Genomic DNA, 23,480 nt, shown 5'->3' with positions numbered 1-23,480 from the left:
TATTTGTCTGGCGGCTCAAAAGGCATGCAAGCAAATATACTGCTCGATCTGCACACGGTGACTTCAATATCTTCAAGAGCGCCACTGTAGCATAACGGCATATCTGGCATATATATTAATATATATGCGTAACTCTACAAGCTGCTATAGCATAATAATGCCCGCAAAGTAGGTTTTTATTCAATAACTGAAATTGTGGCAAACTTGTCAAGTATCAGTGACTTTTTTTGTTTTAAATTTGTTTTTTTTTTTTGCTTTTACTTATATAAATTTTTCGCAATTAATTCAATGTTCTTGCTTCATTTGCATCAGCATTTTGCATTTCGCAATTAATTCCGGAAATAAAAATCATTGTTGTGCAAATGAAAATTGATTATATGGTGATAACGGTGCATTCAGAAAATATATATATATTAAATAAGAAGTAATCAATACTTGCACCATTTTCGGCCACCTCTCTAGCCTTATTAAGGGGTTAGGTGGGCTTCAGAGGGTAAAAACTAGTGTATTTCTATATTTCATTTAAACGATTCAGACTATCAAAGATACATGTTTAAACAATATTTTATGAAAGTTTTATTCAAAGATTCCGAAAACTCAGCGGTTGGCTCCTCACCTCCCATGACGTATCTAAAAAAGGTCTTGCCATGGACATCATAACTCACGATTGGTTCATCTAAAATTAATAAACCAAAAGTATTACGATAGTAAATGGAAAAATCTGTTCTGGGTGAATGATTAAAAAAAAGAAAATATTGAAATTAGAATTTTTGACAGAATTTAAACCAAAAAACTCACATTTTTGGTCAAATTAACTAGATAACGTTATTCTAGATAACTAGATAATGTTATTCCAAAGATGTATGGAAAATTTGAACAAATTCGTTATGAATCGTGCCCGCCGATTTGAAAAATTGATTTTTGAGATAAATGCGTTTAAAGTTTTACATTTGTACTGACGTGGTCTGTTGGACTGAACTTCCTAAGGAGATATTACTCGGATTGATGTGATATTTTTGGACAATATTTGAAACATATTGCACTATTAAAAAAGACAATAATATATATTTTTTTTAACTTTGAAATTTTGACTTTCGAACATTAGTAAGGTAATATGGTACAAATACAGTGATTTGCAATACATATACACAATAATATCCATTCGAAGTGAAGGAACGTGACTTCACAAACTGTAAACAAACGTTGATCCCGTCACAAAGATGTGAACAAACTCGGGCCAAAGGTCAATGACCTCGATCAAAGGATATGGAGCCCGTCATCAAAATGTAAATAAAGTCAGGGCAAAGGTCATTGACTCCGACCAAAGATTTATTTACATTTGTAGGGTCACATGAGATTGGGTTTGTCTCCATTTTGAGGGCCACGTGAGGTTAGTTTGGTTTATATATTGGAGCAGTTTATTTAAATTGTTAGAGTTCAAGTAAGCCCCAGTTTGCTTACAAAATTATCGGTCAATTGTAGACAAATGTGGACAAGCTGGAAGTCACGAGAGGTGAAGATAGGAATTACGCATAATCAAGAGAGTTTTAGACAGGGTTTAAAGTACCTAAGACATATTTCATAAGCATTAGAATACCAGTTTTACTGCACTACATGTACCCAATAACTTTATAGACCGCGTTTTAACCAATTATAAATCTGTCATGCCGAAAAAAGCTCAGATTAAAGTTCCTGGTAATAAAATTTAAATGGCACCACGTGTTCTCCATAAATTCACATTAAATCCGACCTCTGAAATTTGCCAGCAGCTAATCCGCTAATGAGCTATACAAATTTTCTATTGTCCAAAAATTACTAAATTTGTTGTTGTTGCATTAAAATTTAATTATCTCCATTTCAGTGGGCTAATCCCCGTGGGATAATGGTGTCGAATGAAATTGTGGAGCAACTATTCTATTATTTTTTGTTGAGAAGGGTTAAGTGTGGCTGTTGTTATAAAACAGGTGTAAAATTTAGAATTTTTTTTGTAGAATGAAACAACACATTAATTAACTGTACATATTACGAAAATTGTTACATATTATTTATTTGTTTATTATTATTTAGCGACCGGAAGTATTGGGTAAAATTTAATGGAAATAACGCAAATAAAGTCATGCTAACACCTAAAGCAGTGCAAGCTAATTGACATGTTGTTGCCATATATAAATATTCATGACATTTAAAATTAAAAAAAAAAATCGAGTAATAGTAGATTTGCCGTAATGTGATTTGGCTTAATTTTAAACTAAACACCGGTAAATTCCTGCAAATTGCCGACTGAACCGCCTAAATATATGCAAATGAACAATGCAACAATGCTGATTGCCAGTTGTTGCCGATCATAAGGAAACAACAGCCGATTTTTTATTTTGTTGCTACTATTTATTCAATTTTTGGATTGCAAAATGCACAGTAAACAGTTTAGTTGAATAATTGGACTGTGAAATTCAATTTGTGTAGCGGAAGTGCCAATATATACACATTTAATATAATTTCTTATTTTATTTAGCGATAAGAAATAGTTTGAGAAGATTTTCATCTAGTTTTATGGCCTCAGTAAATGGATAAGTGACGTAAATATCTGCCAGGAAAAATCTTAACGGCTCAAATCCTACTCAGTGACAGTTCAAGACTCCTCCAACAACGACACTGTCTTTGATGTCCGAAAATAGACCAAAAGAAGCTGTTCAAAAAATATCAAGACACGATCACAGCTAACTACGGTTAATATCTCCCGAGCTGAAATCTATTCCGCTCAAGTCGCTGAGTTCGTTGTCAGAAAGAAATTAAACTGAAAAAGAGGCAAGAGATTCGATCTTAACCTCTCTTTTTGATGTCTTCGTACGCAAAATCTCAGGAACTGCGAGTCTTCTTCTCATCTTTATTCTTTAGGAAGTCTTTCTCAAGTTCAAGTCAGTTCCAAGCTCAAAGCTCTACAAACGGTCGGATGTAAGTGTTCCATGGATCATAGCTGAATAAGAAGAAGTCTAAAGAAGTCCATCCAATGACAAGGGTTCCATAGATCATAGCTGAATAAAAGGAAAACTAAAGGTGTCCATCCAAGGACATGAGTTCCATGCATCATAGCAGAATAAGAGGAAATCTAAAGGAGTTAATCCAATAACAAGGTTTCCATGGATCATAGCATCTAAAAGAGTCCATCCAAGGCCAAGGGTTCCATAGATCATAACTGAATAAAAAGAAATCTAAAGGAGTCCATCCAAGGACACGGGTTCCATAGATCATAGCTGAATAAAAGGAAAACTAAAGGTGTCCATCCAAGGACATGAGTTCCATGCATCATAGCAGAATAAGAGGAAATCTAAAGGAGTTAATCCAATAACAAGGTTTCCATGGATCATAGCTGAAAAAAAGAAAATCTAAAATAGTCCATCCAAGGCCAAGGGTTCCATAGATCATAACTGAATAAGAAGAAATCTAAAGGAGTCCATCCAAGGACACGGGTTCCATAGATCATAGCTGAATAAAAGGAAAACTAAAGGTGTCCATCCAAGGACATGAGTTCCATGCATCATAGCAGAATAAGAGGAAATCTAAAGGAGTTAATCCAATAACAAGGTTTCCATGGATCATAGCTGAATAAAAGAAAATCTAAAAGAGTCCATCCAAGGCCAAGGGTTCCATAGATCATAACTGAATAAGAAGAAATCTAAAGGAGTCCATCCAAGGACACGGATTCCATAGATCATAGCTGAATAAAAGGAAAACTAAAGGTGTCCATCCAAGGACATGAGTTCCATGCATCATAGCAGAATAAGAGGAAATCTAAAGGAGTTAATCCAATAACAAGGTTTCCATGGATCATAGCTGAATAAAAGAAAAACTAAAAGAGTCCATCCAAGGCCAAGGGTTCCATAGATCATAACTGAATAAGAAGAAATCTAAAGGAGTCCATCCAAGGACAAGTGTTCCATAGATCATAGCTATAGATATTCTTAAATAGTCCAGCCATCAAATTAATTATGTAAATCTTATTATATCTGAATAGCATAGGATCTCTCTTAGAAAAGCAAAGTGTAAGCAATAAAAGCGGCATATTATTAGTCATAGCTAATTGAAGAAATGGGTGATGGAAACCTATTCTATAGAAACCATGTTTTAACATTACCAGCCTTTTTTTTGGTAAAATCCCAGTAACTACTCAGCATCTAGTAATCGTAACACCTCAGGCTACTGAATATGTGCACATACTCCACCACAATATCCCAATAACAGTAATTGGTAAAATTGTATATGAAATGGTTGTGCATGAGTATGTGTGTGTGTGTATCTTAGTGTGCTAAATATTTGCCTAGTTGTAGTTAGTCGATGTTAACCAATTCCCCAGCTTGCACCACATTTCATAATGGAACGTAAACAGCAGCGTGTGCACATTTGCAACTATGTTTGCGAACGAACGTGTGTGTGCGCAAATGGTCAAATATTGTAATTTATGTGTTTAACAAACATTAAATAAATGTTATGCAGCAAACTTTTCGGCGGAATTAGTAAATACTGAATTATTGTACATTTTATGGTAAGTATTTTAATTTGTGGGGAAAATTTTTTAAATTTTAAAATCTTACTAAGTTTTTCTCAAAGAGTTTTAGAAGGTATCACAGAAATTCCAAAAATTAACTGTCAATTCTGTAATGGCCTTGAAATCATATACAAGCTTTTTGAGATAAACATTTTTTTTTTAATTTTACTTCATTGACCAAATCATTGTCATAAGAGAAAACTGCCTTAGCATACCTAGTGGACTTTAAATGAGACCTAGAACACACTCCAAACTGAACCATTTGTAGCATAAAACCGAGACCTCAACCCAACTCGTTGGAGAAGACCGAGACCATACACTAAATTGAACAATAAGACCACAATCTAACTCTTTGGAAAAGACCGAGGCCAGCTTCCAAATTGGACCATTTATAAAATAAGAACTGGACCATAGTACATGCTAATCCCGAGGCCATATTTAGCATCAAACCAATTCTAGCATAAGACCGAAATCAGACTTCAAATCATAGGATAAGACCTAGATCACGACCCAAATAGAACCATTTATAATATATAAATGAGAACGCACTCAAAATGGAACAATTTGGAGGATAAGACTAAGTTTATTTAGATTGCCTCAAAATACTAGAATAAGACCGAGGCAACACTACGAAGGGAACCATTTGTGGAATAAGATCGATACCACAGCCAAGATCGTAAGATTTCTCCTCTTTTCTCTTATTTGAAATGAAATCCTCCCAAGGCCCAAACCAATTCAGTATACTTTCGACCTAAGGAGCTTGGCAGTTTGATCTCTAGTAATATTAGTTGCATTGTGATGTCAGACAAACAGATGTAGGTTTACTACTATTGAATTGATAAATTCCGAATTAATGCTACAACAAAATGAAAGCAAATGAAGGAACAATAAAATTAAATTCGTTTGGAAAAAAAAATCGAAATAATTTATTGCAATTTATTTTTAGTTTTACGTGTGACATAGTAATGCAAAGCTAATTTCGTTTTATTGCAATTATATAAATATTTTGTACAAAAGTATGCATGTTGCATGTTGCAATACCAAAGTTTGCTACTTTTTTAACTACATTTTGTTTCCCTTTGTTGCTGCCACAAACTGACTGCGCTTGTTAAGCACTTGCCACAAATGAACAACAGCTTGTTATACATGCTGGACAAGCAGATAGGGGTTTGTTAAATAATTATATTTATTGAAAACATACATATATATATATATTTATATATTCACACAGTCCTAAGTCTGATTATGTCACACAAATTTAAAATCCAGCAGAATTAGTTATAGAACCTAGCAAGTTCTTGCTGGGTATGTGAAATTGTGGTCTCTTGGATTGAGTATTAATACATTTTCGGTTAGCCAGAATATATAGTATATGTTATCCAATCGCTGCAGGGATCATAAACCTATTATCTGTACGGCCACCTTCGGTTTCAGCTACATCCATTCAATCTGCCTAATAAGAAGTCAAGTGGACTATGAGACGTAGTTAACTGTAGAACTCCAAATGAAAACCTGAAAAAACTCTGAGAGCTCATAACCTTAGTATTGAAGTTTGTCTCAAGAAACGCCTAAAGAATAGTGAAAAGAAGAACCCTCAACATTTGAAGAAGTCTTAATAGATTGATACACAATTTTAACTGATTTGTTCCAATTTTTTCGAAAGAGTTCTGACCAATCCACGGTTTTATAATTTATTCCAGCTGCTATGACAGGACCTTGAATAGAATAAATTATAAATCCAGGTTATATTGAGTTAGTCTGAGAGAAAATACGTATGGCTATTTATAGTAAAAGTGAAGTAACATAGTACTCTCAAACTTAACTTCGACTTCAAATCGACTAGTAGAGTTAGAGGTTAGGTTAGGTTAGGTAAGGGGTAGATCTCCGCAACTGCAGAGAATCTCACTTGGACAGATTCGACTGTCCTTTGTGATACACGGATACTCCTGACGGATCTCTGCGACCCTTATGATACGACAAAGCGCTTGGACTCTATTATAAAGTTCTTAAATCGAATAATGTCGATTCCAGTTACTTCATTGAGATCGCCGAAGATGTGCCAACCGAGGTGCTTTAACCTATGTCTGGCGAATGCTGGACATTGAAAGAGGAAGGGCTTGGATGATACATCTTTGTCTTCCTCCCAACAGCTTTGGCAACAATTGTCTGACTTGATTCCAAGCTTCACCACATGTGTGCCTATTGGATAAGGATCAGTAAGCACACCAATAATTGCAGAGAGATGAGCCTTACTAAGCGACAACAGCTGGAAGGACCGTTTTCCCACTGCAGGCCAGAAAGACCTCGCTACTGCACAGGTGCTGGTTGTTCTCCAGAGTCATAATAATTACTGAAATATTAACTAAAGAGTAAAAGTGTTATCGGACTAAAACATCCTACAATATCAATCAAATAAGACCGAGGATTTAGAACATGACAAAATAAACTTTTTACAGGATAAGATTGAGAACTAAATAATAAGGCTAGGCGATACTCAAAATAGAATCATTTGTGGCCACATTATAAATCTAGTCATTTATTTAAACTCTTCATGAACGGTTGAGTATAGAGTTCGAATAATCGATCTTTCCAAAGATGATAGAACAGGAAACTAGGCGCTGTATTTGATCTTAAATCATCTATGAGAGCACTATGTCGAATTATCTACAGACTTTGGCCTGTGAACTCATCTACTCAGTCACATTTGTTGCTGACTATATTTTCTCGTTTCTCAGTTATAAAATGGCTTTTTTCGAACTTCAAATTTTAAATGCGCGAACTTGATTTGAAATAGATTAACAAAAAACTATAAAATTAACTCTTCTAGAAATGTATGAAACACTTAAATTACTCAGTGAACCACTAGTGGAAAAAGAGGTGTGAAAAACATGACCAAAATCACATTCTTGCTGTGGTTGCTACAGTGGTTGCCATATTAAATACTTGCAACACGTACAGCAGATGCATCATGGTACTAAAATAATAAATTCAACATACACAACAGTGTAATGTAAATAAATATTGTTAATGCAAAAAATGTATCAATAAATGGAACATGCCGAGTTCGTGGCATTCAACAAAAACAAAACGCACAGTTATGACAATAATAAAATGGCAGAAAAAATTTCATAAAACTACATGCGCTTTTAAATTGCCTATATGCAGCATTGTTATGTAAATGCAATTTATGTGTGCTTGTTCATTAATTTTCATTGTTGCGCTTTTTCTGAGCGTCAAAGTGAGTGATTTTTATATGAATTTTCACATTTAATTTCTTTATCATGAAAATTTATATTTTTCAACTATTTTTATATAAATGTATGCCACCCACTCACTCAGCAATTGTAAATTTTTAATATTTTAACTTAAACTAAAAAAATATGTAGTACTATTACATTTGATGGTAAGTGTAGTTAATTTTTTATTTAAAAAGTATGCGCAATTTATTATTTATTGTAAGATTTTTTTACATTAATAAATAGCAGGGATAGTAAAAGCCAACATGTACAATCGGTAATACGATTGCAATCCATCTCGGAATCATATGCCATCATCAATTGAAAGTTGTGAAGTCTTTAACTCAAACAGGATTATATACCGGATTCCCGAATGGACGTTGTTGTTGTTACTTTGTTACAAAAAATATTCCCCAAACCCTTTTATTATAAGGCTCACATGATTTTCTTGATTGTTCATTTCTACAGCAGAAAACAAATTGAAAACTCTGCATTTGAATACAGTCGAACGACCTCGTTCAATGAGTGTCTGGTGTTATCATTAAACAGTAGCAAAGATTTATTCATCCATTAACGCAGGATCTGTATTTGAGTTATTCTCCGAGTTATCGCCACTTCCTAGTTTTTCAATATTGCATCCATTAAAAGGGTCTACATTCATAAATTATTTATAGTCGCAAAATAACTGAATTGACTTCAGTATTGAAACCTCTCCGAACATTGAATTTTACACGGAAATTGTACTCAATAAGCTATCGATGAACCTAAGGAAGACTTCGAGAAGCTAAGTACAACAACCTTTAATATACCACAACAGAAAGAGGTTCTATAAGTTACATGACCCCCAGCCGAATAAAATATCATAAGTTGCCAAGTCCTTATCATAGATATGTACTAAGATTTTTAGCTTTTCCGAAAAGAGTCATCCTAGGTTTCGCTATTCTAACCTCACTTTAGAAATGAATCAGAATAGTTAGTAATTAGTAATTAATGAAATGCAAAACTAAGCTTGTCAATTAGCTCTTTCTGGAAGGAATTATCTGGTGACTTAACTAAACTACCTCAACACAATTGCAGGTATTTCCAGACACAAAATAGTTATATGCGAGGAATATGGCGAACTCAGTAAGAGATAGCTTCATTACTTTCGACCGGACTCCTATTTTCGAGATTTCTCTCAAAACTTCTCCTTTTATTTTTTGTTAAATAAAACCTCCATTTACCAATAGGAGTAACTTAGAAATGCAACCAGAGTTTGGTATAACTCTCTCCAACTCTTTCTACACCGCTTCAGCAAGCTACTGCATTGTCTTCCACTACTCTCGACTCATTTGAACTCGACTGCACAGGAAGGAAACCAATTAAGTGCTAATTAACATTAACTTATTTATACAAGTACAAATGTGTTGCATTGAAAGGACAATGGTTGTTGTAGAAGTTGAGAGTAAAAACATTATAATGGCGTAAATATTACCCGCATCATTTGCAATACATACAAACTTATATACAAACAAACAAATAATGACAACATGTCTAATGAAAGCAAATAAATAAAATGACAAAGACAAACCTTGTGATAAATAGCCAGGAGTGTCCTTCAAACAACCGACTGAAAAGTTAGCTAAGGCTTTGTACCTGCCCGAACCCTTCATTTAACCGATCTCATCTTTGAATCGGGCTCCAACAGATTCCATGACTCCGTCCTCGGTGGTTTTAGTATATTCCTTTTAATCACATGACCTTATTCGTCGGTCAAGTGTTTCAAACATAATCGCCAAGTTCCTAACTCAGCCAATCCTCATTATCATTCTTTAAAGTCTACAGATCTAGATCCCAACTTTAAAACAAGAATCTGTCCAAGTTGTCTGAGATCGTTTACAGCTTCTGAGCTAGGATTATCCTGGCATATCATTTAAATCGTATGGTAAAACTTTCCTGCTGCCCCTCGTCCTCGTGCACTTATGACGTGCAAACAACGAGCATACTTACGATGTACTTATCTCCACGCTCAAACGGAATTGCGACCATGCGTGTTGTTGTAATGCACGATTTTTGTTTTATTTACACAATACCGTTGTTATATTTGTTGTTGCAATACTTGTATTAAACACAAACGACATGTAGCAAGTGCTGAAAGAGCACAGCGAGAATCGTTGCTGCAAGGAGGTACTTCCTCGTTTGGAAAGCTTTTAAGAAAAAGGATTGATAGTAAGTTAAAAAAGGCACGAAAAGAGTTGGAGAATAGCAAGAGAATAATTTTACCACACCAGAAATTGCATACATTCAATTTGAGGCGACCACATTAGTGCTAAGTGCCGCTGTTAAGGACAGAGTAGAAGATTTATTTCGACACAAAGGGGGTTAGACTTGGTAAAATCTTATAAGACGAAACTAACATAACCAGTGAAAACGTTCCAGTTCTTGACTTCGGTACTCCAAACTGTAGCTGCTTTTGAATAAAGGTGCAGGCGGGTCCATAGACATATAGACAACTCCACGACATACACAAGAACTTTATCTTTCTCAGACTACAATTTGCGTCATTTTACATCGGAACCAATGATAGAAGATTAGAGATATACGGTGATATCTATTTAGACCAATTAATATCTAACCGGATATTACAGCTTTCGGAGCATATCCTAACTTTTAAATGATATATCTTGGACCATTATATGCTGGTTTCGTGTCATACCAGCACCACTAACGGAATACCCGCCGACTATTTTATTTATAAATATCAGTGAAAGTATGTGTTATTTGCACTCATTGCAAGACAACATCCTTTGCTTTTACGGCGTCGGTAATTGCGCCAAACAATAGCAAGCAATTTCCCGCGCATACTTTACAGTGCTGCACTGCTCTTACCCCTCGTAACGATGCAAATGCAACACTGCAAGTGCACCAGACGTTGCGCAAAAGTGAGTCTGAGCAATTGTGGAAGTGTGCGCCACAACATTTTCGCGCCTCATACGTTTTTATTTGCCGTTACTTCGAGCCACCGAAGGCTTTTGTTTAACTTAGATCCTCGCATTCCTTACCGCATGCAACTGCAGTGCACTTCTCGCTAGAAAACCGCAACTGCTTATCAGCTCCCCATGCGCTACTTATTTGTGGCTACAAATTGTTGCTGTAGTTATTTTTCTTTCACAAATTATTTTTATTGTTTCTAATATTTTCTCCACTAATGCGCATGGAATGGCATGAAAGAAAGTTCGTGCATGGACGCAATAAATATCACATGGAGCTTGTGAGAAGAGTATAGGGTTGCCACGAGCGCTTGTTAGTGTGTGTGACATGTGAAAAGTGCAACAACCTGTGTCGGTATTGTTTAAATTATTTGCAATAAAGAAGAGTGCAGGCATGTGGTCGCACGCAACATTCCGACCGCCGAAGGTTTCACAAATTGTTGGGTGATCATAAGTTTTCATTGTTATTCCTTAATATAATGTGGTGAAATTTAAAAATTGGAAGCTTTCAATTGAACTCATTGCTATCAGCTGTCAAGTTAATCATTTGACGTTTATAACAACTGTATGGAGATTCTAACACGGTATAGTAGTGGTAAATGTACGTGAATAGCGAAAAAATAAAGACTGTTGATAGGGATGGAGCTCTCATATATCGAGTATAAAAAATCCGAAATTCTTAAGAAAATATCAAGGATTTGGTGCCAAACGAGTCCATTAAGTCCTTTTAAACATCTACCGAACCTTATAGCTTAGGAATATATATAGAAGTACAATATATAATCCTTATATTAATGAAGTTTGAGTATAATCTAAAGTACTGTGCGATGATAGTCGAACGAAATTCGGTATGTTCGAGCTATCGGAATAGTATATATCTCAGTGGCTCGTAAAGGAGCCTGTCATTAAGAAAAACCTTTGTTCAAAGGCCAACTCGCAAATTTCTAAGAAGAACCTTTAGTAATAAGTCCTTGGAAAAACTTTCGACAATCTTAGTAATCTAAGTAAGTAGTAAGCATCTTAATAATTTGTCTTACTTTAGATTTTTTCGTCTTTCGTTCTTATTGCAGCGTTGCTGTATTGCACGCCATTTTTAAATGGCACTTTTCAGCAACACCTTTCTTCTCGTGACACAGAAGCTTAGTAAGCTCTTTCCATTATTTTTATTGCTAGTTGTTTTTGTATATGTATGTGAGAGTGCGCTTTCTGCGGTTTAACTGATTTATATGAAGACATTAAAAACGTTAAAAATCGCAATCAACCACCAACCAAGCACGTCTTATACCCATACGGGGAAGAATAAACTGAGAGTTTAAAGTGCAAAGCAACGAAATGAGATGATATTAAATGAAATGAATTGAAATTGAATGGAAGTGAGCATGTGAAAGCTGACGTTGTGTTTGGAAACGTAAATGAAATGCAAAATGAGAAAATAATGGTAAAAAGCCAGAGAATTTGGTTAATTTGAGCGAAAGCACGCATTTCTGCGACATAATCGTGCAATTAATAAGACAAACAATACACAAAGAAAATGAGGAAGAAATATAGAATACATTATATATACAACAAATAGTAATATAAATAAACAGGAGTATTTAAGCCGAATTAAACACACAAGAATTAAGGCACAAGAGACTCCACAATGTAAAATACAGAGTATTTATCTTCGGTAATATCAATATTGCATCGGATAGCACTTAGTTAGACTCCAATTAAAGACCGACCGATCGTTTGACTTTCCTGATAGTCCTAACCTAATTGTTACTTTGGTTTTACAGATCTGAATCCTCTTGACCTGCTATGTCTTAAACTCACAGGTCCAACAGTGATATTTAAAAAAAAAAAAAATTTTAGCAAAAAAAGTATTTATAATAATTAAAGTAAATTTAATACAAAATCAAATTTTAAATAAAAATTAATATTAATTATCTATAAAAGGCTCCAATATAATTATTTTTTAATTATTAAAATTTAATATTCATTAGATTCTCAAATTTTTCTCAACTATATATCTAACACGTTCAACAATATAATAACCTTACAAAATTTATTATATTACATAAAATAGTCTTATTTGACTTTAATTCAGGTTAATTCAGGTTAAAAACATATGATATACAATAAGATCAAAAACCCCAAAATCAAAATACCCAAAAAATACACAAAACCAATGCGCTGATAATAATTTTCCCAGAAAATACTGATAAAATTGATGTTCGAATTCCAATAAGAGAGAACATCTGGCAAAATTTGAGGTCCCAGGTATTATGATAGACACAATGAGAGATATACGCAGACACAGCAACAACAAAATTTATTTTTAAATAATGTCAATGATGCTTTATAATTATTTTAATATTTTTTTATCAAACGATATTTTTGTTATTGTAGCTGCCGATGATCTCGCTGTCGCCACTGACAAGTTGGTGGCCTGTCACCGCTTGGTACGCAGCCAAAAGCCAGACTTTAGCGATAAGAAGCGCGCGACAGCGTCACAGCTCACGCCAAGCAGCTGCGGTCCACGTGCTGCAGCACAAAGGGTTGCAAGAGCGTGTTAATGCCGCGCTGAGCTGTGCTGCTGAGTATGTTCTTAATGAGCCGTAGCAACGCATCATATCCATATGCAAGTGTTGGCGTGATTGCGTTCAAAGTCGAACGTGTTAATTATTCCCAAAGGATGGTGTAGCAGGAGACAGCGTTGTACCGCATACGGTTTGTTGTTGTTGTTAGTAGTAGTGTCGGGTATAGTGTGTTTTGTTTTTTTGTTGTATTGAAGTGTTTCGTCAAAATTGACACTTTGTGAGTAAAACAAATCATTGAAACACAAACAAATATATATGTTTGTATGGGAGGTGGCCATAATGAGCACAACAAAAACAAATGCATATTGTTGACATTTATTGGAATAATCGGTTTGAATATTAATTATGTTTTGCTGTTATAGTATGATTTTATGGTCAATTTAGAAAACAAAAAATTATAAAAATTGAAATTAATGTTTTGTGGAACAGTGATAAGAAAGAGTGGAAGCAGTGATGCCAGAGAAAATTACAATTAAAATTACAATTACAATTACAATTACAATTACAATTACAATTACAATTACAATTACAATTACAATTACAATTACAATTACAATTACAATTACAATTACAATTACAATTACAATTACAATTACAATTACAATTACAATTACAATTACAATTACAATTACAATTACAATTACAATTACAATTACAATTACAATTACAATTACAATTACAATTACAATTACAATTACAATTACAATTACAATTACAATTACAATTAAAATTAAAATTAAAATTAAAATTAAAATTAAAATTAAAATTAAAATTAAAATTAAAATTAAAATTAAAATTAAAATTAAAATTAAAATTAAAATTAAAATTAAAATTAAAATTAAAATTAAAATTAAAATTAAAATTAAAATTAAAATTAAAATTAAAATTAAAATTAAAATTAAAATTAAAATATACATATATAAAATTTACACATTTTTCCCTTTATAAATAATAAATTTTTGGTTAATGAGTACATCTTAAATAAATAATTTTAATTAAAAAAATAGTACAAAAAATAATTTGATAAATCTGGCAACTTTGTTTCCTATACTATAAGGTACTCAATTGCGACTTTGAGACTGCGACTGCGCTTACGATCTACATTTATGCCATTGGCGATATTGATTGACCATCAAGTAGATAAAAATGCGCAAACAAATTGAAACGAGAGCACAATTTAAAAACAATAAACGCAGAACGAGATCACATCATTAGAATTGCAACACTCAAAGTGAGAAGTGCTAAAGCGGAAGTTCACCAAAAACACAAAACAAATTTGATAATTTTCATCGTCCAAAAATGGATTTCTTTGCCGCTGGCGGTTTCCAACAACTATTCAGCGATTTGAATGACACGCAGCTCCATGAAAACTGGACGGATATCGGTGACGAAGAGGGAAGTAAACCGCCGCTTTACAGTTACAATTGCTGCGCAGAGCAAACAAATGAAAGCAGCATGCGACTCACCTGCACGAATGATCCTTACGTGCTTGCTGAGATGCCGAGTGAGAAAATGAGAGTGGAATTGCATGCGGATTGGGATGAAAGCATGACGGAAGGGTCGTGTAATATGCAGGATGAGCAAAATGTGAACACAAATTACACGGAATATGAAGGAAACAACGAGCAACAGCTGCAGCTTTCGCTGGATCGGCTGCGGAGCTCGCCACCTGACGTCATAATAAATCATCCCGCCTCCAATTCACCTGCAGAGCCTACGACCTATGAAACATTAACAACTGAAAGTTACAGTGAACCGGAATATCAAAACGACAGTAGTCCCGTTAGCATAGATTCCACAACAGTCCTGGAGTTCGAGACGGCTGCCTTCATAACACGCGAGATGGCTGAGTGGGAGGAGAAATTCTTGGATAACTACATTGAAATACCAGAGCTCATCGACTTTCTACCCGAGAAGACACCACTTTGCACTGATACCTGTGACCACTTTCTGCACGAAAGTTCGAAAAATCTCAAACTGCACCGCAAAGCGCGCACTACAAAACGCTCAAATGAGTCCAGTGGTCAAGCTGAATGCGCCGCCGCCGGTTATCCTTGCACTTTTGGTTCGTGCGATAAGATTTACGCGAAACCTGCACACTTGAAAGCACATCTGCGTCGTCATATGGGTGAAAAGCCCTACACCTGTGATTGGCCTGCGTGTACGTGGAAGTTTTCACGTTCCGATGAGTTGGCACGTCATCGGCGTTCGCATTCGGGTGTGAAACCTTACAAGTGTAGTTATTGTATGAAATGTTTTGCACGCTCCGATCATCTAACGAAGCATCGCAAGGTGCACGAGCGGCGTCTGTTGGCGGCGAGTAAAGCTGGAAAGGCGATGGATGGTGTGCTGGCGCATAGCGTGTTGACGGTGCGTCCGGGACGTAAGCGAAAAAATCAGTTATAACATGAGAGGAGGGTTGTGCAATCGTTAAAGAAATATTAGATTTTAAGTGAATGTGATTGTTTGATTAAGTTGTGATAAATATAAGTTTGAAAAGTTTAAGTTTTTAAAGTTTAATTAAGAATAATTTAAGTGAGCTTCGGTACGGTACGAACCGTATGACTTCATAAAAGTTGCTAGTAACTTATGTGTGCGTCCGGGTCTCAGTTACAGATTAAGGCCAAAGGAAGAACCTATAGTTTAGGATGGATGCAAAATGGAATCAATATATATAAATAAATATATATATAATTCGACTCTTTTTTAATAAACTTTCATAATAAACTGTAGATAACATACTTGGCATGAGCTGATACAACCCTTATGTTTCTTCCAAGACACGGTCGTGGTCATTGAGATTATTCAGATCAAATGTGATCTGATTGGCTTGCACAATTGGGTTTGGTCAGTGTCTCTGTCGACATAGCAATGATCAAACCCCAGTTTGGGCTTTGAAATGATCACCCTTAAATGAAAGGCGTAATCTTACTTCTCAAAGGTCTTGCTTTTTATAATTTGATATGAGAAAATAAGAAGCTATTTATGTGTAGTTTGATATTAACGATCCATACTATAGATGGAATGCATTAAACAATCTACGAAATTGGACCATGGGCCAACATGAGGCTCCAACGCAGCGGTGAGAGACATATGCGGTCACAGATGGCCAGTAATATGAGTTTAGAGATGTTTAGTTGTAGTTTCCTCAAATTACACAAAGTAAATTATCTAAGCACTGGGAAACTTTGAGGACCAAGACAATCAATGCGGCATTCACGCTCCAGTAGCGTCAACAAAATCTCAGTGTCCATACTAAAATTAGCTAAATTACGTACAGGACTAGATAAGTGACGCAATTAATAGAAAAATACAAATTTACCAACTTTCGGGCGCGTAAATAAAAAGCACATTCGCAGAAATTCCGTAAATGACTCTACCTACACTCCAACTTTTGAACTTCCACACATAGAATGAAAATTCCAATAGATTTTTAAGATTTTTTTACAAATTCAACAAATATATTGACTATTCGACACAACAATGACAAGCAACAACAAAAACAACCGACAACCCAACACCACACCTTGTAACAGCAGTAGGCGCTCAAATGGAGTTGGCTTAGTCCCAAATAGACAATCGAGTGTGTTCGTACGTATGTGTCCCGTGTACTTCGATAACTCAACTCCCTCTAACATCTAACGGGTACTTCAATCCATTCAATTGGAAATCCATACAATTCAATGCTTGAATGAAGGAATGAATGAATGAAAGAACGAGCTGGCGAACGAATGAGCGCGTGAGAATGGATGACTCAATGAGCAGTGTGTGATAATGCCATGAGACTTGGAATGTATAGTATAGTATATATTGGAATGCATTGAATTGAAATCAAGTGATTCGGAATGTCGTGTGGAATGGTTAATATTTGCGGGAGGGCGGGACAATTGTGTTTGAAAGGAGTTTGTTTGTTTATTTGAGTTTAACTCGTAGAATAAACTCAACGGATATGCGACGATTGAGAGGAAATTAAAAAGGCACAGATTCGCAACAGGTTCATTTATGCTACGTGCGAAATAATGTAACTGTAAAGTGTGAAAATACTTATATATGACATACAAGAATGCAATGGCAAGACTAAATTTGTCAAAGGGTTGATTATCTCACGAAGAAAGTTAGCATTAGAGGCTGCAGAGAACTTCAAAGGCTTGTTAATTTGATATCACGCCGCAAATGACTTGGTTTAGTAGTATATATACGCTCTATTGAAGTGTTGAATATTTACACCTTGGGCACACGATTGGTTAAATTACAAAGACATATAAACATGTTTCATGCGACCAGTCTAAGCATAACTATCGTCCTGAAACCTTATCTGATTGGAAACCCTCAATTATATGGGCATTCTCAATGTGCTCCACAAATCATTTTATGTTTCATCTCATCATCATCGGAACTCGATTACTCTCTGTCTAAATTATCCGTAATTATCATAAGCCATATCCTAACTTTACGATATCCTCCCTTCCTCCAAAGCGAACTTCCTTATCCTTATCCAACGAACGTTTTGTGTCATATCATGCTTTATCCGAACAACATGAACCATTTCATCATTTTATCCAAACAATATATATCTATTTTACTTATCCGTTCTTATCCAATGCCATATTCTTCTTTCCCAACTTTCTATTATCCTTTATTTTTCCACGCCCTGTTTACTTATACCAATTATCATTTTCTATCATATTACATGTTATCTGAGCTTATCCTTTGTTATCCTCTGTTATCCAAATCATTATCCAATTTAATTGTTACATTATGTTTAGTCCAAACAAATACTCCTCTGCATTACTCTCCAAAAAGTAATAGATAGGTAATGCAGAGGAGATAAACCGCCCCAACTTCGCTTATTACACATTACGAGTACAACAATATATAGAGAAAAAGAAGTGAAGAAAACAATACGAACAAGTACGCGCGCTTTAAATAAAGTGATACAATAAACACGAACCCAAACCCGCGCTAATAAAGTGAAGCGAACGAAAACCACAGAAAACATAATTTAAAGTAAAAATAAATAGAAACAAACACAAACCCGAACTCACACACAACTCAAATCAGAAAGGTGAAAGGAGAAAAACCCCCAAACCAAACATCACTCAACATAAATCCACAAAAGGAGGAATTGTACACTACATAACATAATAAGGAATACAAACACAAAACAGGTCACTATTTTAATTATCCACTAACACTAAATTATAACTAATTACACAAAAACAATTAACCATATTGTAAACCCACAAACCCCCATATAAATAAACTAAATTTGTAAAGTTTAAACTCAACTCAAATAATCATCTTTTCTTCAAACGGAATCGGCCTCATCGTCGACTTAACTCGACATTGTATGGTCCTTCGAGCCGGATAGTTTGGAGGAAAGGAAAGAAGTTACACAATAACAACATCGTTGGAATACACCGACGCCCAATACCAACCACACTGTGCACCCAACAAAAAGTTTGAACCCGGATCACCACCAATAACTAAATAGATAAAATACCCTAAAATTATAAAGATTTGAGAAATCTTTTTGTGCGACCCATTATTTTTATTTTTATTAAAAGTGCAAATCAGAATCAAAAATTTCAAATTTCAAATTGTGCATTTAAGCGTACTTAAATTCATTTTATTTGTCTCCCTTTAGTTTACCTGATTTTGCTTTGCACTAATTATGACATACATACATGTACCCAAAAGAAGTAGTGCAATAAAAAACATATAATTGTTTGCCGTCGGCTATTGCACTCTTCTTGTCAAAAATAGTAAATATATACATACACCCGCACTCAGTTACATACTTACGAACTAGCGATCTAGTTCGCATAAGGGTGCGTGCAGAGTGGCCGCTTGTTGCCGAGCCGAGCCGACTGACGCTTATTGCAAGAACTTGTTCATGCGAGAAACAAGTTTGAGTGTGCATAGTGGATGCGAGAATCAGCGCTGATATTTTATCTATTATTTGTGTTTTATGTATGTTTGTATGCATTTGGGTTTGTTGTTCATTCGTGTTTGTGAAATTGAAGTGAAAAGATATGGATTCGTCAGATGATGAGTATTTAGCTTCGGCTACTGTTTTAAAGTATTTTATCAACAAAAAATCATTTGGAAAAAATCCAATAAATGATAAACGAAGTGAATTTGGAGAATTTCATCACTTATATAGTGATTTAAGAAAATATCCTGCCAAGTTTAAAGAATATACTCGAATGAGTATTGAAACTTTCGACTATATTCTCGAAAAGATTGGTGATAAATTAAAAAAGAAGTGGAGTAATTTTATTAAAGTACCAATATGTCCATGTGAACGCTTGATAGTAACTCTCAGGTAAGAAATTTTTTATGTTTTATATATTTGTATTTATTGTATTAAATTCATTTTATATCGTATTAAATTCATGAATACATTTTTTTATAAATAAAAAGAAAAATTAAAAAAAAAATTAAAAATAAATAATATAAATTAATTAAGAGGAATTTAAAGATGAATAAATTACAGTTTCCATTGTATTTTGGTCTGGAACCAATGATGATGAAGTTGATGGTATATTTGTACCTTCAACTGTGGTAAATGAGATCGGTTGAAAACAAGGAGTTGTGCTAAGGTCTAAAGAATTTATCTGGTAGCTTTCAGAAGAAACGCTGGTTGGTGAAGACAAAGGCGCGTATCTTGAAGTTTCATTGGACAGTGTGGGCATATTTTTAACTTTTGCATATATTTATAAAGTACATTTTGCATTTCCATTCGACACAGAAATTTATTCTCTGGGTCCAACTTCCGAATATGCGGCAAAAGAGTTACGAAAAATGCTTCATCTTCATCCAATACAGTCTTTTTTTTTTCATTTTTTTATTTTCCAGCAGTGCCAATTTTCTTTTTTCAATTTCCAACAATTGGGCAGTGCTGTTAGAGGTATTTTTTTTTTCGATGGAACTTCACAGCTGAACTCGTCATTGTCGTACAGATCTCTTGTTTCTTCGACTTGTGAAGTGTTGAGAATATCTTCAATTTCTTCTTCATATACAACCTCTTCTTGGGTAGCTTTTACACTTGACGCTTTTAAATTACCACTTAAATTTCTGAATTTCATTTGGTCCTTTAAAAACAGTAGAAAATTGAAATAAGGCCAACTCGAAGTAATTTGTGATGCGGCATCCCCCGATTTTGGAGTTGGAATTTTGCGTACTTCACATCGAAATTGATCGCGTAAATACTTCCATTTTTTTTTAAGTCTTCCTCTGCAAGATCAAATAAAACCATATAATAAAAATATGATAAAAATTATATGCATACATGAATTTAAACAATAATATACAAAAATTTAACAAATAATATAATATAAATTTAAATAACAATTTTTGTTTTAACTTTCTTATTTAGATTTCTGGCAACTGGAGCATCATTTGCCTCACTAGCTTTTTCGTTTCGGCTAGGCAAATCAACAGTAGGAGCTATTGTTAAGGAGACAACACAAGTTCTGTGGGATAATATGTTTACTATACATATGCCGCAGCCAAACGAACAATGTTTTCAAGAAATTGCAGAGCAATACTGGAAGCTATGGAACTTCCCAAATTGAATTGGTGCTATCGACGGGAATCACATACGAATCAAGTGTCCAGGAAATACTGGCTCCATGTATTATAATTATAAACACTTTTTTTCTATTGTATTGCAAGGTATTGCCAATGCCAACTGCAAATTTATTGCGGTTGAAGTTGGTGGATACGGAAAGCAAAGTGATGGTGGCACTTTTAGCTCTTCCAAAATCTTTAATCTTTTAAAAAGTGGAGAACTACCTGTACCAGGAAATACATGTCTGCCAAACAGTGAAGAAATTGTGCCATATGTATTTCTTGGGGATGAGGCTTATCCCCTTTTAGAATGTTTGTTAAGGCCGTATAGCCGAAAGGAGATAACGGAAGACCATGAATATTTTAATGCCCGGCTTTCAAGAGCTAGAAAGTGCATTGAATGCGCCTTTGGGTTATTAAGTGCAAGGTTCATAATATTATGGAAACCCATTGAAACGGATCCTTTGTTCGCTGAACTCCTTGTAAAATGTATATGCCTTCTACACAACATAATTATTGATTTAGAGGGATTAGATGAAAATTTAAAAGAAGAAGTGCAAAAAGAAAATTTGGAAAAAATCATAAAAGAATTCAATAAAACAAGTGTCAAAAATGGTAGATTAATAAGAGATAAATTTTGTAATTTCGTATACATGAATAAAATATAACAAATTTCAATGTAACTTACTTGGTATTTTCATTTCTGAAGCAACGGACATCCATAGCTTTTCCACTAAAACACGGTTATGATAACATTTATTTTTCTGATCCCACAAAGCCGGCCGAGAAAAAACTTCACTTATTAATTGTTCTACATTCATTTTAAATAAACCAAAACACACGACTGTACTCAAGAAAAGTTCAACAAGAATGCCATTAAATGATGAATGACAGCATATGATTTTCATTTTAATTTTACTTTTTCCAAAGAATTTTATGTCCAAAACTAGCTTTTCGCTGAAATGTTTTCGGCGCTGAAATACGCTTTGGAACTGTTTTCTCGCATTCAATCAGCTTTGCGCTCTGACCAGCTCGGCGCCCACTATGACCTGTTCGCGCTTATTTGTACTAATTTGTATAGTACCAGTTTGCTCGCATTGGTTCTCGCAATAAGCGTCAGTCGGCTCGGCTCGGCAACAAGCGGCCACTCTGCACGCACCCTAAGCATTGTTGGTAGCGATCACCAAAAGCGGACAACACATAAGAATGAAAGCACCCAATAGGAAATCCAATACGTGACCCAGTAGGAAAAAATTGCAAAAACCCTTCCTAATTTTATTTTCCGAATTTATACCCAAGATTCGCCCATACATTACAAAAATAAATAGTTTTCCTAATAAATATTAACCTGTACTCAACAAAAAAGTAAAAAAAAACCCAGGTTTTCAAAATAATTAAAATAAATAATTTTTTGGAATTAAACAATATTATACCCGTTCAAATAATTTTATTCTCTAATAACACTCACCCAAATTATTAAAATGGAGGATTTCAAATACACAACTACCGATTTAGTTGAATTTGTGGAAGATCATGTCCAAACTCAAACTGAAGATGAAACAGTTTACACTCTCGAAATCAAAAGAGTCGAACTCAACTCGCTTTACGATAAAGCAAAGAAAGCATACAATGCAATTCGAAGGGTATCTGGTGATACCCGCGAGACCATTGATTTTAATAAAGTCAAAGATAGATATAAAAAATGCTATCAAATGTACTTATCTTGCTTAGCTTCAATAAATGAAGATATAGACACTCGAAAAACCCAGGTGTCAACCCAACCCATTAAGGAAAGAGCCTCAGAAGCCTCTACAATAGATTTCGGTCCCACGATTAATCTACCGCCATGCGACACCGACATCTTTTACGGGGATTACACGGCTTGGCCCACATTTCGTGACATGTTCACCGCCCTGTATATCCATAACCCAAAGATCAGTAACGTCGAAAAACTCTTTCATCTAACCCAGAAGACCCGAGGCGAAGCAAGAGAAGCTATTAAAAACACACCCCTAACAAACGATGGTTTCATACTGGCCTGGAAGAATCTGGTCGAGCAGTATGAAAATAAGAGAATGCAGATAAACATCCAATTGAAAACCCTCTTTAATTTACCCGATGTCACTCAGGAAACAGGCTGCGCCATAAAACCCCTGCAACGAATGGTAAACAACGTTTTAACCAATTTAACCCATCTTGAGATTGACACAAAAAGTTGGGACCCAATACTTATATATCTTTGTAGTTCGAAACTACCCAAACAAACTCTGGAAGCATTCGAATCCACCCTAGTAGATATTACTTACATACCCACATGGTCAAATTTCGACTCTTTCTTGACCCATAAGCAAAAAACCCTCGAATCTGTATCAAATTTTAAGGCTTCAGTAGCAAAACCCGACTCACCCCATCTTGACACAGTAAAAAGATCAGATGAAAAAAGATATAACCCGAGAGATAGAACCTCAAACTATCAAAACAGTTCATATCAACCCCACCCGGAAGCAGAAGGTTGCAAACTTTGCAATAAGCATCACTCGATTCGTGAATGCCCCAAATTCCTAAACATGAACGT

The 23,480-nt window shown here is 34.8% G+C and overlaps 4 protein-coding genes across 4 annotated transcripts in view; 2 read left to right on the top strand and 2 right to left on the bottom strand.

Annotated features, from left to right (window-relative positions):
* The window catches only part of LOC128922203 (kelch-like protein 3), a 386,371-nt gene that overhangs the window by 258,139 nt on the left and 104,752 nt on the right, over positions 1-23,480 (bottom strand). The gene's annotated exons all lie outside the window — the stretch shown is intronic.
* LOC128922212 (Krueppel-like factor 6) lies at positions 14,461-15,835 on the top strand. Its single transcript, XM_054232008.1, has one exon. It carries the CDS (start codon positions 14,630-14,632, stop codon positions 15,734-15,736), a length of 1,107 nt encoding a protein of 368 aa, XP_054087983.1. The 5' UTR covers positions 14,461-14,629; the 3' UTR covers positions 15,737-15,835.
* Positions 19,174-20,927, top strand: LOC128922229 (uncharacterized). The gene is made up of 2 exons (XM_054232042.1): positions 19,174-19,658; positions 20,712-20,927. The coding sequence occupies exons 1-2, from the start codon at positions 19,366-19,368 to the stop codon at positions 20,908-20,910; spliced, it is 492 nt and encodes a 163-aa protein (XP_054088017.1). The 5' UTR covers positions 19,174-19,365; the 3' UTR covers positions 20,911-20,927.
* Positions 19,653-21,846, bottom strand: LOC128922232 (uncharacterized). Its single transcript, XM_054232045.1, has 2 exons — positions 21,594-21,846; positions 19,653-20,569 (listed from the first exon to the last, which is right to left on the bottom strand). The coding sequence occupies exons 1-2, from the start codon at positions 21,626-21,628 to the stop codon at positions 20,173-20,175; spliced, it is 432 nt and encodes a 143-aa protein (XP_054088020.1). The 5' UTR covers positions 21,629-21,846; the 3' UTR covers positions 19,653-20,172.

Source organism: Zeugodacus cucurbitae, chromosome 5 (assembly GCF_028554725.1).
Source record: "Zeugodacus cucurbitae isolate PBARC_wt_2022May chromosome 5, idZeuCucr1.2, whole genome shotgun sequence".
Lineage (NCBI taxonomy): Eukaryota > Metazoa > Arthropoda > Insecta > Diptera > Tephritidae > Zeugodacus > Zeugodacus cucurbitae.
Note: the sequence above shows the minus strand (reverse complement) of the source record. Positions and strands in the feature narration are given on the sequence as shown.

Excerpts from the sequence above, each read along its gene's own strand:
- LOC128922212 (XM_054232008.1), top strand. The coding sequence starts at position 14,630 with ATGGATTTCTTTGCCGCTGGCGGTTTCCAACAACTATTCAGCGATTTG.
- LOC128922229 (XM_054232042.1), top strand. The coding sequence starts at position 19,366 with ATGGATTCGTCAGATGATGAGTATTTAGCTTCGGCTACTGTTTTAAAG. Across the intron at positions 19,659-20,711 it reads CGCTTGATAGTAACTCTCAG|ATTTCTGGCAACTGGAGCAT; the intron begins GTAAGAAATTTT and ends TTTCTTATTTAG.
- LOC128922232 (XM_054232045.1), bottom strand. The coding sequence starts at position 21,628 with ATGGATGTCCGTTGCTTCAGAAATGAAAATACCAA. Across the intron at positions 20,570-21,593 it reads TTCAGAAATGAAAATACCAA|AGGAAGACTTAAAAAAAAAT; the intron begins GTAAGTTACATT and ends TTGATCTTGCAG.